The sequence below is a fragment of the Nicotiana tabacum genome, chromosome 11 (assembly GCF_000715075.1).
Source record: "Nicotiana tabacum cultivar K326 chromosome 11, ASM71507v2, whole genome shotgun sequence".
NCBI lineage: Eukaryota > Viridiplantae > Streptophyta > Magnoliopsida > Solanales > Solanaceae > Nicotiana > Nicotiana tabacum.
In genome coordinates this window covers 48,739,552-48,751,985 of record NC_134090.1, presented here as the reverse complement: position 1 = coordinate 48,751,985, position 12,434 = coordinate 48,739,552, and the positions used below count along the sequence as shown (strand labels likewise).

The following is a 12,434-nucleotide window of genomic DNA, read 5'->3' as shown; positions in this document are numbered from 1 at the left end:
AACAAATATTTTTTCTGAGTTAAAAGGTTCAAATCTACACATTTACGATAAGAAATACCTTAATTTTATCCTTCATTATACTTTTGGGTTATTCAAAACTTATCGTTAGTAAATTATTTTATATTTTCTCTTGACGTTAACGGGGCTCTACCATGAATTAGATGGACCAATTTGTCAAAATACTTCGACAAAAAAGTTCAAATATAACCCTTTCCTTGCGAGTATCGTTTAAAATTAGTCTCTATTATACTTGAGTTTCATTATGACTAAGGGTAAATACGAGAAAATACGAGACAATTTTCGAAGGGCAATGGTATGAGTCACCCCACAATACAAAGAAAGATATAATTAATTAAGATATTTTGTATTGTAAAGAAGCAATTTTTACCCTTTTTCCCTTTTCCTGCAGTTAAATCTTTGGACACTTCGGATGTGTTTGGTATAATGGAAAATGTTTTCCGTAGAAAATATTTTCCAAGATAATGTTTTCTTGGAACACAAGTAGTAATCTTATCCATTTTTCGGTGTTTGGTATGCAAATTAAGGAAAATGACTTCAGAAGAGTATTCATAAATAATTTAGATATAATAAACATGAAGCATAAACTTTCAAACCAACAACCTTCCGGACCCACAAATTTCATAAACTTTCGAACCGCTAAACTTTCAAAACCGCGGAATTTCGAACCCGTAAACTTTATAATTTCTAAACTCGTAAACTTCCAAACACATAAACCTCCGAACTCATAATTTTGGAACTTGTAAAATTTTGAGCCTTTAAACCGATAAATAATAAAATTAAAACTGAAAAATATATTTAAAAAATATTTTTTTTCCCGGGGGGGAGGGGGTTTGACAGTAAAACGAAAAAAAAAACAGAAATTTAAATTACAAAAGAAGTTTTAAAAAAAAAATTGTGCAGGTGGGAGTGGGGCAAGTGGGGGGGGGGGGTATTTGGGGTGGGTGCTACAGAAAAACGAAAAAACAGAAATTTGAAATTGCAAAAAAAAAAAGTAAGGTAAAAAAAAATTTGGGAGGGGGGGATAGTAGGGTGGGTGATAACGAAAAAATTGAAATTTGAGAAGAAAAAAAACCTTTTTTGGAGAGGGGGTGGGGTGGGTTGGTGAGGGTGGGAAAGGTTGAGAATGAGCTTTGGAAAATGTTTTCCCTTTTCTTGATAAGGAAAACATTTTCCTCCAATTGGAGGAAAATGAGTTTATAAGGAAAACGTTTTTCAGAACATTTAAGCCAACCAAACATGGGAAAATTGGAAAATGTTTTCCTTCAAACCAAACACACCCTTCTGCAACTTAAATAATTTGCATCATTTCTATATTAAATCGTAAAAATGAAATTTTTTAAATCGTATTAATTGTGGGGTCACTTATCCAGAAGAGATCCTTGGCCTAAAATGATTAATCCAAAAGTAAGCCCATAATACTCTAGCCTTCACCTCAAACAATAGCTCATGCATAGACCCTAACCTTATGTAGTTATATTAAAGAAAGCTGTGGATAAGAATTATTCGTACAACCTGTATGTACACCCATTATAATACATACTGGAATGGTTTGTTCATAAATACTATGATTAATGTATTTGTTTATTTAATGCTCTGGTCTGGATTCTTGAACTAACTCCCATTTTTAGGATATTATACAAACATTATGCTGAAATCTGTTGTCTTCCTAGTTGCAGAATAATACAAAGAAGAATCAAGCTGTCGTTTTGGACTATACATTATGTTTATAATGTCAGGAAACAATGACAGTAATGACATTATAATATTGAAAAGAATAAATAAATACTTGGCATCAACTAAGGTTGTTAGGTTATGGAATGCTAAATGGAATCTCACCACAACAAAACTGGTCTAACATAATTCTGCAAAATATCTACCGAGGGAGTTTTTACTTGCAATGTAAGTTGCTAAATATACGGGACAAAGAATACAATCCCATGCGAGTTTTAGACTAGCCTTACGTCATGAAAAGGGAGCGGGTCGGATCAAACGTGGGCAGGTCGAAAATGAATAAAATATCTGATCCAATCCATATTTAATAGGGATAAAAATTGAGTTAATCAGCAAATAATATAAAAATCCTATCATGTTAATGATCCTTTTTCAAGTGTGCGTAAATCACGCATTTACTTCCAAAATGCGATAATTGCCTACATGCTTAAACCCTCCCTTTTTAAACCTTTAATTTCACTAGCCACATTTAGATAGTATAAGAATATATACCATACTGAAGTTACTACGGAGTGTTACTTTTGATTTTCAAGTAATATCAAATTCATTACTAACTGAATACGGGAAGAGTAGGTAGTTGCATATTAGGGCTAAAGCGGCAAATAGACAAGTTTATTAGAATCATATGAATGGAAGTCAGAAGTGAGCATTACGTATGTATAACAGTACCTGATAAGGGAATAAGAAATTAAACATCCAAAGTTAGAAGATGCATAAAACAAGCTCTTCATCTAGCAGCCCCATCCTATCTGACTAATAAACAAAATCACAATAAACCCGGAAAAAAAAGGGTGGGGGAGGAGCGCGGGATGGGGAATAAGAAAACAAAAACGGCTCCACATGACGGAGACAGGATTTACAGGAAAAACTACACATATTATGAACCTATAGGGCATACCATTATCAAGCTTATAAGGTCAATGTATACATGGATTGTCGGAAGTTACTTGACACGAGAAGCAATGGAAACAGCAACTTCGTTAAACATAACTTGAATGAGATTCGACGATTAGTTGGTGCAGCAGATTTCGAGGGTGTCCTTCCAGCAACAGCAGGTGCAACTCCGGAGCTATTAGGGGAATTCTGCTGGTCTGTTGGCAGTGAGTTTGGTGAACTACCATTCGCTGGAGTCATTGGCAGTCTATTACTATCAGTAAGGTCTTGACCTGACAAGCAATTGAACATGCAAAAGATTCAAATCAGACATCCAAATAATCAGAATTGGAAAACGAAGTAGGGTTAAATCATCAACTGGCAAGGAGCATTTTTCTGCCCCTTTTTCACTTTTGGAATGAGTAATGAAGCAAGATAAAATAATAACAAAGGAAAGACGTGAAGGTAGAAAGCAAGTTTTACTGGAAGACTAGCTGCAAGCCGCACCCCATCACATACTCCAGATGACAGATATAGTGTAGCTAATTATTCTTAAAACTAGGGGATCGCAATCAGTAAGATCTTCCAAACACCTTCCTTACCCACCCTTACAGAACGGAGGTATCTTCCCTACCTGCGACCTGCCACTAAACTCTGAACCCTTCTCGCAGGCACCACACCTTATCAATTTTTTCTGATTAGTTTATATCTTCCTCCTATTTGTGCAGCTATTAACTAAGTGTCCAAGGGAAATTAAACATCAGAGTCACCAAGTAGGCTGATGCAGTGAGCAATGAAGACTAATAAACGACAAAGAAACAGCAGGATAGAGACAAGTAGTTTAAGATGAGCATAGAAGCAACTGACGAAGTGACTCAAAATACAGATACTAACATGACCAGAGAAAACTTCCTCTTATATGTTCATCTAATAAAGCCAATAGTATCTGGAAGACCATAGTTCATGTACAATATTAATTTTTGGTGAAACTGCGAACAAGCTTTATGTATATCACATTGACTCTTGCTGGGTGTAAGAAATTGCAGTTCAACTTCTCAATACACAAGAATAGGTTTTTAGGAGTGAAGTAACAGAATACGAGTAATAGCATTTAAGTTAATCACCCACGGGTATAGACAAGAAAGCAGTTATAGTTAAATCCAGAGCAAACCAAAACAATTAGTGATCGGATATTGGTACTTACAGTCAGAGAGTGACCAACCCAGTTTCAGGTTTTCTCTATCAAACACCATCCGATATCCCGTCATGAAGTTCTCTGTACAGGAAAATGATTGTTAGCACTTCCAAAAATTGAGAGAGGAAATTGCAATATCACTTTTGCATTACAGTTTCACCCCCTTCCTTTGCAGGTGGAAATTATTTACAGTTGCATACAGAAGGAAGAAACCACATGGGGAAGAGAGTCAGGCTTACGTCCAATCGTTCCGATATCTATGCCCGAAGGCTCCACAGCTAAACAAAATCCAACAGCACCCTACATCACGATAGTGAACTAATTCAAAATTAATTGGAAGTGAAGGACCAAAAGCTGGCATGATAAAAAAACCAGGAAAAATAAAATAGGACGCACATGTAATCAAAAGAACCAAAAAGTTCATCTCTGAGCTAAAAAACAGATGGAGTATATTCAAGAACTTACCTGACTGCCATAAATCACAAATACAGGATCCTGGACTATAAAAGTGCTGTTCGTCATGAACTTCAGAGTAAATGAAGGAATCTTTGGTAACCCTTCAGAACTGTCTAGGTTCAAATATGCATTCAGTACATATAATGAGGCAGAAAAAAGAAAGTACATCTCTCGTTCTCTTATATTCCATTACCTGGATTTGTAGCAATATTGCCAAGGATATCCTTCAAAGCTGGCTTTTGTAGCATTCACTTCCCTGTCAAACTGTAACCGGAAAAGGACATGTAAAAATACAGCACTTTAAAGTACAATAAGCAGCAAATAGTTGTAAGCCTACCTCTTTAACGACTCTATCGTAAATTTGATCTGGGAGAAATGTAAAGGATGTCCCACTATCCACAATGGCTTTGAAGTTTGTCTGTTCAATACAGGAGCTCCCAACACAACATGATTCCACCCCAACAAGATAAGTAACACTGGACCATGAATCACTCATGATGTTAATCAACAGAGTTTAACAAACCATACATGCAAGACAATAGTAGAGGTAAACACCCAAATACAGCACTCAAACTAATAAGCAAGTCTCTGAATTCACAAATTTACATACAATTGTCCATCTGAAGGCAGAAAGGAAGTTATCTGCTGGGTAGCAGGCCCTTGGTCTCCAAAGAAAATCCTTCCTGAATCATCTTCCTTAAAACAAAGAGAAAAGCAGTTTCGGACAAATCCAGCTTTTGCAAGACGACTAGGAACTGAAATCTCTCCAGGCCCCAAACCCAAAAGACCGTCAGGTGCAACTCCATTCAGGTAACCACCAGTTTGCTTACTGCCACATCTGACATGAAAAGAAATTTAGACCTGCTTAATACAGTTTTTTCGCAAACAGAACCATGTGAAACTAGTCCCCTGCACGAAATTCTTATTCAAACTTAACATACAAGTTGCTCAATGGAACACACCCGAAAATGACTGGAGCTCTAGCAGAGCTGTTGGCTGTCATACGGCTGCCTGATGCAAGGTGCAAGATATCTTCCACGAGCACTCCAGATGTGGATGTATCATCTGACACATAGTTCACAGTGTATGGACAAGGCTGCTTAGGGTTTTTGCAATTTGAACCCAGTTCGCATAACTGATGGCTGCACGACAGGAACTTACTTGTGCTTGAGCCGGATGGATTGTACTCGTTTAGATCTTTATCCTGCATAATAGATGCCCCAAATACCAGGGAGCACCTGCCAATCAATCATCTGATATAAGTGCTAAACCTGTAGGCTGTATTAGCAAAGACTCCACATCTACACCCAGTAACTGATATTTATCTAGAGGATGGGATTAAGGTTCTTCTAATAGGAGATCCAGCAACTCCAAGAAAAAGATTCTCTGACTTACTATAATCTGGCAAGACAACAACTCGCAAATGATATTGAATAAAATGTACAAATTTCTGAAGTATCCATCGTAAATAATGAACTGCGTGTTATAAATAGAACCCGAAAACAATGTAGAAAGATAAGATGATATAATACTGCATGAAGACATCTCTCAGGTTTGCTATTCTGTAGGAATCTCTTTTTGTTTTATTTTCGGTTTTTCAGCTTATCTGTTTCTCTGATCCCTTAGTGTACTCTAGGGGTGTCAAATCTAGCCCATATTAGTGTAATCTGACCAACTGATAAAGTATTGATTGGTCAAGTGACCAGGTGGCACAAGTTGACCCCAGAAGAAAACTTTGTTAAAAAGTATGAAACAAAAGTCATTGGTTTAGTCTGCGTTCATCTACTCTCTGTATGTATAAAGAAAAAGTCATTCTATGTAATTAAATGAACTCCAGAAAAAGGCACACAAACAAAACAATGATTTTGAATTAGACAGGTTGGGCCATGACTGATTGTTTAGCCCAAAACTGACCAACCTATCTTGACCGAAACAACCTCGGGTTGGGTCATGACCCTTAGTTTACTCAACCCCTTTCAAGTTGACCCAACTGCCTTCTTATCACTCTTAGAGTAGTTGTTTCTGTCTACTGTAGGCCTAAATTAAATGAATGTGAGGATCATATCCAATGGATAGGTGATACTGATTATATACCTGAAATGGCCTTCGACCCTTCTGTTATTCAATATTCAAAAGCAAAACTTCAGTTTAAGGAAGAGAACTCTATATTCAGATATCTCAAAATGGTAACCGCAATACTTGTCTTGGCGGCATAAACAGTCACATAATAGATCAGTTATCAACTAAAACCAAAAGAACAAGAAATTAAAAGGCAAATGACAGAAACCAAATGAACAAATAGGAATCAAGAAGTAGACAAGTAAGGCTGATTACAGAGAGGGTACTTGACCACTAAAGGCCCTATATTTTCAGTTATACCAAGTCTACTACTCCCTTCGTTCCAATTTATGTGAACCTGTTCGACTGGACACGGAGTTTAAGAAAAAATGAAAACTTTTGGAATTTGTGGTCCTAAACATGTCAACAAGGGGCTTAGAGTATTTGTGTGGTTATAAAAGCTTCTCAATAAGGGTAGAATTGTAAGTTTAAGCTAAATTGTTACCAAATTTAGAAAGGGATCATTCTTCTTGGAACGAACCAAAAAGGAAATAGGTTCACATAAACTGGAACAGAGGGAGTATGAAATTAGAAAACATGAAACATTGTTTAATGCATTACGTGACCTTGTCTACCTGGTAATTAAAGTATTACAAGTTCCTGTGAGTCTTAGGGTCGTTTGGTAGGAGGTATTAGCAAAATTAAGGCAAGCATTAGGTTTTTGCATTATTAGTCCCTTGTTTGATAGCATTAGTTATGTAAGTATTAGTTATACATCCTATTTGGTATTATCCTATGTATAACTAGTACTACGGGTGTTCACGGTTCGGTTTGATCGGTTTTTAATTAAAACCAATACCAAACCAATTTAATCGGTTTTTAAAATTTTAAAACCAAAACCAAACCAAATTAAATACAAACCATCGGTTTGGTTGTTATTGGTTTGGTTCGGTTTTTCGGTTCTTAGTAAGCTAATAATAAGTCGATAATAGTGAAACAACACTATACAATAATCTGAAAATAGTTTGCTAAATTTATGCTTTTTATATATTTCTTCCGGAACTGAAAGTTTATTTACCTCTTTATATGAAAAGAATGAACAAAAAAACAAACTAAATGTTTGCTTTCTCAAGCTTTAGCCATTGTAGTCCTGCAATTTGAGTTTGCTTTCTTTACTCTTATGGTAGGATTTTTTTTTTTAACTCTTCTGTTAGGCAAAAGTATGTGCGGAGGGTTAGAGAATTAAAGTCTCTTAAGGAAAAGAAAATTAGCTGATTCCTATTGTTTTGGGCTTAGGCAATCTTTTAAGATATAAGTAGGATAAATCAAAATTCAAAATAACAATTAAATTGCATAAAATATTTAAAATTATTTAGAAAAAGATATTATATTGTATATAAATGATTATTAAATTTTGTATATAATTAATCGGTTTGGTTCGGTTTATTTTTCGGTTTTTTATAATAGAATCAAAACCAAACCAAATATTATCGGTTTTTAAAATTTAAAACCAAAACCAATCCAAATCAAAAAAAAATATCGGTTTACTTAATCGGTTTGGTTTGGATCGGTTTTCCATCAAACCGTGAACAACCCTAATTCTAGTACATAGCAAACCATGGTACTAGCAATGCAAGGATTTTTAATACTTGCATAAGCATGGTTAAAGACATAATTGCCCCTCAAATCTCTCAAAGTGTACAAAGTTAAAGAATGTGGAAAGTATTTTTGAAAACAGATAATTTTTTAAGAAATTATGCAATGCTTTAATACACTAAATCAAATAGTGGATAAGAAATAATCTCAGCATATCTAATGCTAGCATAACTAATCTCAGCTTTACTAATACGAGCATTGCTAATACCCCCCTACTCAGTACTATTCTTATACCTCCTACCAAACAACCCCTTAAAACATCAAGGCTTTTTCTTTCCTTTTGAAGTAGTTGACATTAAGATTTAAACAATTTTTCTAATCCTTTAGGAATTATACTAATTATATAATTCTGATGAGTGGACATGATCTCTCATCACTGAAGGTTAAGAATTGGCACTTTATAAGTTCCAATGGAAACATTTTAACCTTTTCACCAAACATTATTGAACTCCGGTAAGACTTGAACGAGACTTCAAAAGGGAATGGCGTTAGGATCCAAAGGTGAGTCGCAACTAACAACCATATTCTCTATCCTTCTACACGAGTCCAAGTGTCAAAGTATAGAGATAAAGAAAAATTTAACGTGCTGTATCAACTTGATTAATAATTTCGTAGCGTGGTTTGGATGTCAAACCACTCAGCTGAAGCCAGCCAAGAAATATAAAATATATAATACTAGTGCAGTCACTAACAGCAAGAAACTAGGAACAAACATTTATAACAGTGATATAACATTCTTGGTTAATACTGCATACCAGGCTGCTATAGTAACTGGCTGATAGAGGAGCGCATTGTACACATTCACATGGAACCCAAAGCAAGTCACTTCCAGCATCCAGTGCGACGAGAAAAGAAACAGTTGGGGTTCCTATATCAATATACATGTAATGTAACCTAAACAAAATTGCATAAATTTGGATTAAGATCTTCATATAACCCGGAATGCAAACTCTTACAATGTAATAAACGAAAAAGAATAAAATTAAGCACCAAATCCGAACTTGCATCAAACATGGGCCAGAAATGCAATTCACGCACACTGAGACTTTCATTCGATGAACCCCTAACCATGTTTTTTTCTTTTTTTAAATTCAAGCTGAAACCACTAATTTCAGAAAAGTTTTCAGTAACATCCTACATTCCACCACCGAAAGAGAACATACATAAACCAAACCCAAAATACTTCTACTAGCTGACATATGCATTGTCCCATTATATTATTCCATCCTGACTATTCCACTATGTCCCATTTTTAGGATATGTCAATCTAGTGTATTCATCAGTAGACAGACTACAGATAAACTTGATTATGGACTACTTTGTAGTTATGATCGTTATGGGCGTATTCATCAATAAATAGATTACAGAAAACTTGATTTTGGACTAGTTTGTAGTTATGAGCATTATGGCTAATTCATAACCTACACAAGCAAAATGTTCCAATTACGATGGAACAACTAAATATTGCCATAGTACATATGTAGCCATCATCCATGAAATCATATTCTTTAAAAACCCATTGACTTTTCATTAATGCTTTCCAAACTCAAATTTTTGTTTCTATTTTAGCAACAGATAATAAATTGCTCGGACAGGTACAAGCCAAAATCAATTAAGCCCTAATTAAATACACTTAAAAATTAACAAAAATGTTCCAAACAAAATAATGTCACATCAACATCCCAAAATAGTACAACTAATATTTTTGCATCTATTACTTTGACTAAAACGCCAATTTTAGACCATATAGTTAGAAGAGAGATGGTACATATTCATTAATGACCCATTTATTTTTCATTAATGCTTCCAAAACCCAGAATTTAAAATTCCCAGTTGACATACTATAATAATCCTGTTAGATAGTTACAGGCTAGAATCAGAACAAAGTCTTAATTAAACACAGACTGATTAAAGTTAACAACATTCACAACCCTTTTTTAGAAAGTAACATCATTAATCCTCAAACAGTATTTTCTACGAACTGCTTTGTTTTAACACTAAGATCAAAATAACTACTCTATCTATTCCATTTTACGTGATGGTATTTGACTGGCACGAACTTTAAGAAAGAAAGACAGACCATTCTTTTCAAGACAAACTGAAAAGTAAGGTGTGCCACATAAAATGAAAAAGAGGTAACGGACCATCCAAAGTCATTTCCTAACGGCATCGTTTTGCTACCCTCGGAAGGGAAAAGAAGCTGAAACTGAGGACCAAGCTTCATTTTTTGCCGCTGCAAATCGCTGCTCATCAGCCTCCCATAGTACTCCAAGCTCCTGTGCTGCGGCCACACTTCCCCATTCCTTGAAACCCTAAGTTTTTTTACCTCGTCGGAGAATCTATGGACTAACTTTGAGGAATAGAACATATCCGCCGCTACTACCCCACATTCAACCGCCATAGTTAACCCCACCACCACCGCTGCAAAACTCACCTTCCAAATCGCCATTGAACCCAAGATCTAGTTTTTTAAAGGGTGAAAATGGAAGGAACTTGTAGTAGTATAAGTATATTTATATATAAAGGTCTCTGTGTGTGTTTTATGTGTATATTTACAGAGTGAAGGATGCAAGCTGAGAGGAAATGGCTTGGGGTAGGAGTTGGAGGGGGGTAGGTGGGTGATTCTGGGGCGTGTATGTATATGATATGTGTAAATGAGAAGAAGATTTGAGGGGTTAGTGGTGAAGTGAAGAAAGGAAAGTAGGAAGGAGGAGTAAGGAAGAAGACGAAGGTGGAGATCACGCGTGTCACCGCGCATTGTGGTTGGAATCTTACACTATATAATGTGTTAGATACTTCACGATTTTTTAAGCTACTCTTTTCTAAGTAATGTACAATAACTTTTGCGGTTCATTCTAAAACCAAAAATCAATAAAAAGAATGAAGTTACTAGCCCACATAGATAGGATCATAAAATTTAAAACAAATTTATAAAGACCCATAAAATTATTTTCTCTACGGAATTTAGTCTCCAAGGTTTTAAATTAATTACTCTCAGCATAAAAGGGTAGAAACTATATAATAGCTTCATTTCAAATTATAGAACGGCGAACTCAAATATTAGACCAAATCACATTTGACTATTTGAAAATATAAAGAAAAAAAGTGAGAGATTTTCAAAGTAGTTGGTGTAGAAAATTGTGCCAAACTTCTGAATTTATAGCCAACGAGTTGGAAATTCAAAAGGTGGGAAGATGCCTGTTTGGAAACAAGCGCGAACATGCTAGGGGTGGTTTGGTAGCACGTATAAGAATAATGCGGAATAAGTTGTATTAGTAATGCATATATTTGTAATGTAAGCATTAGTTGTGCATATATTATTTCTTATCTACTGTTTGGTGTGGTGTATTAAAATTATAATGCATTGCATAATTTTTTAGAAAAATAATTGTTTACAAAAATGTCCTCCATATTCTCTAACTTTAAAGGACTTTAAGGACAATTTTGTCTTTAAACATACTAATGCATGCATTAATAGCCTTGATATTACTAATGCCATGGTTTTCTATGCATTACTAATGCATAGGATAATACCAAGTATGATGTATACCTAATACAAGTATTAGTTATACACATGTTGAAAAAATGTACCAAGCAAGGTATTAGTAATGCATAGAGCTAATGCTTGCATTATTTTTTCTAATACCTCCTACCAAACGACCCTAGTATTTAAGAAAAATGACGTTATATAGCCGCTGTAGAAATAATAGCGGGAAAAATCTATAAAATTTATATATTTTATATATATATATATATATATATATACATACATACATATACATACATACATATATGTATGTTATATACAAAAAATATATAAATTTTATACACATTTTCGGCTACCAGATGTAAATAGTTTCTGGCACGGGTTAAAAGTGATAATACCCCAAAATTTCTCCAATTGTTGTTCAACCTTTAGTTAATGACCGTTTGGGAAATGCCACGTGGCTTACAAAAACTCACCAAAATAAAATTTAAAGAGAAAATATTAGTCTAAAAAAAATTATCAATTCAATCAGATTTGACCGAAGCCGAAGTTACTGGACGACGACAACACGAACCTTACCTTCTTTTCAACTATTTAAGAGTTAGTTAAAGTATTTTTCAATATAAGCCCAATAACCTTCTTTTCTTTCTTTCATATGGGAAACATTCCTTCATTTCTCATTCACATCTTACAAAAGTCTTAACGTCGAATATCTAATGACTAAATAAAAAATAAAAAATTAATTTAAATTAGTCTTATGACCAGTATGTATATTAAGATATGTGTCATGTATTTACTGGATTAGAGTCATGTGTACTAGTGTTAGTAAAATTTGGACTCTAGATTAGTGAGAGGTATGATCTGAAATTAGGTTAGGATCCTTTATATTTTTTAAAGATTTTGACTTTGAGCTATAGGTTGTGGCGAAGCTAGAAATTACATTAAAGATATCAAAAT

The 12,434-nt window shown here is 34.7% G+C and overlaps 1 protein-coding gene across 5 annotated transcripts; it reads right to left on the bottom strand.

The window, feature by feature from the left end:
• Window positions 1-2,379: 2,379 nt before the first annotated feature.
• LOC107778643 (aspartic proteinase-like protein 1) lies at window positions 2,380-10,885 on the bottom strand. 5 transcript variants are annotated; one of them, XM_075225062.1, is made up of 11 exons: window positions 10,135-10,742; window positions 8,746-8,884; window positions 5,438-5,480; window positions 5,218-5,341; window positions 4,887-5,114; window positions 4,614-4,752; window positions 4,470-4,540; window positions 4,286-4,385; window positions 4,060-4,120; window positions 3,830-3,901; window positions 2,380-2,918 (listed from the first exon to the last, which is right to left on the bottom strand). In XM_075225062.1, exons 1-11 carry the CDS (start codon window positions 10,437-10,439, stop codon window positions 2,662-2,664), a joined length of 1,539 nt encoding a protein of 512 aa, XP_075081163.1. In that variant the 5' UTR covers window positions 10,440-10,742; the 3' UTR covers window positions 2,380-2,661. The 5 variants fall into 5 exon arrangements, with proteins under 5 accessions (XP_075081163.1, XP_075081164.1, XP_075081165.1 ...); XM_075225063.1 differs by having other exon boundaries at window positions 5,239-5,341; XM_075225064.1 differs by having other exon boundaries at window positions 5,218-5,514; window positions 10,135-10,885.
• Between the last annotated feature and the right edge of the window lie 1,549 nt (window positions 10,886-12,434).